Here is a 1,731-nt window from a genome sequence, read left to right on the forward strand (position 1 = left end):
GTAAGAAATGTACGTATTATCCTGCCCATGCAATTGTAACCCCTCTGTACAGTATGTTCACAAATAAAATAAAATAAAATTTAAAAAAAAAAATACTGTTGGTCAAAGAAAATACTAAAATATTAACATAGCCAATAGTAGTACCTACTTACTGACACTTACTGTGTGAAAATTTATCATTTCTTGAAGACTGTCAGAAAACTTGGTCAAACTTGTCTATAAGACAGAAACAAAAAGAAAATTAAGTCATTTAAAAGCCACAAAAACGTTATTTTAGCAATTCTGACAGGTCAAGTAACATTGTACATAACAGCATTTTCTTCCAGGAACAATCTCACTTATTCATAGGAATGCTCTGCAGAGAGGTCAAGTCTAGATGTGGTAACATACAACCTAGAAAAGTTAAAGCAATAGCTTTGTCCTACCCATGGCATGAATGTAAAATTGTCTTGAGGCTATTAATACTGTGCCCCTTTAAACATCTATCGATCAACTCACCATCAAAGCACACCTACGTCTTCATCATTTATTATCATCTTGGAATAAATAACATAAGACTACACAGGTGCAACAAAGGATTCAAGCTAACCAAGGCAGCAGGCTCACCAGAAGCAAACAGTACACATACACACATTAGGTCCTGTTCTCAACTGGCTCACATTCTGTGTTTGTCTCAATAAGCAGCTACTGGTAACCTGCGCCTCCCAGCTCAGACTCTTGGGCAGATGTTGGTTCAGCTCACTTAGCAGCTAGCAAATTTAGTAAAGTGGCCAAACACTGAGAAGCTGGGTTAGTATTGATGCTAGACATATACATTGCAAATTAACCTTTACAGCTAACCATCTTAGTAAACAGCCTTATAGGTTGTAACAACAAGGGGTGATACCTTTTCTACTTCTAGTTTTAAATATCACTATAATTATTAGTAACAATTAGTTTACCTGTTATTTTAATAATACTGACCTCAACTACAGCATCATTACTAGAATACTGTGCTAGGTCTCGAATCCCATTCATGAACTGTTTATTTGCAACACAAAAGGCTTTTCCAGTATCAATCATGGCAATACAAAGTTTCACAAGCTGAAAAAAAAGAGAAAAAGTATTACATCAGGTTCTAAATAATTTTATGTTACTTAGTTGAACAAGTTTTGGCATAAATTATGGGAGTTAACCTAGTTAAGATAAATTATACTTCACCAATAAGCCCAAAACAAATTATTTTTTCTTTGACTTATAAACTCACAGAGAAGTTGTTCCAAAAAGGTGACCTCTTAGGACCCAGAGACTATCTGATAATAACAAAAACATAATAATTTTATCAAATTAAATTCAACCCCATAAATTAAATCCCTAAAGATTCAAAGTATCTACTGGGAGAAAGGATGGGGATGTAGCTCAATGGTAAGAGCATTTGCCCAGGCCTGCGGCCCTAGTTTCTTTTTTTTTTTTTTAATTGTGAAAATACCATACAGAGAGTGTAAGTTACAATTACATGGGCTAGATAACAAGTACATTTCTTAGCAAGCATTGTTGCCTCCTCCTTTGTTTCCCCTTCCCATTCCTTCCCATTACTCCCCCATCCCCCTACCCGATCCTCCCTGCCCCCACCAAAGTTGTAAAGTTTGTTTTTCGACATAAAGACTTGTACATCTCATTGTTGCAATGGGTCCACCTGTATCCCTATTTAAACAATTTGTTTTTTCCCTTCCCTTCCACAAATTATACCAA

General features: G+C 35.6%; 1 protein-coding gene across 1 annotated transcript in view; it reads right to left on the reverse strand.

The window, feature by feature from the left end:
• Acap2 (ArfGAP with coiled-coil, ankyrin repeat and PH domains 2) overlaps window positions 1-1,731 on the reverse strand; it is a 115,932-nt gene that overhangs the window by 72,048 nt on the left and 42,153 nt on the right. Inside the window, exons 3-4 of the mRNA XM_013019502.1 lie at window positions 964-1,083; window positions 163-216 (exon numbers count right to left, since the gene is read on the reverse strand). Of these exons, the coding sequence (XP_012874956.1) occupies window positions 163-216; window positions 964-1,083 (174 nt within the window). The remainder of the gene's footprint in view (window positions 1-162; window positions 217-963; window positions 1,084-1,731) is intronic.

Source organism: Dipodomys ordii, unplaced genomic scaffold (assembly GCF_000151885.1).
Source record: "Dipodomys ordii isolate 6190 unplaced genomic scaffold, Dord_2.0 Scaffold45, whole genome shotgun sequence".
Lineage (NCBI taxonomy): Eukaryota > Metazoa > Chordata > Mammalia > Rodentia > Heteromyidae > Dipodomys > Dipodomys ordii.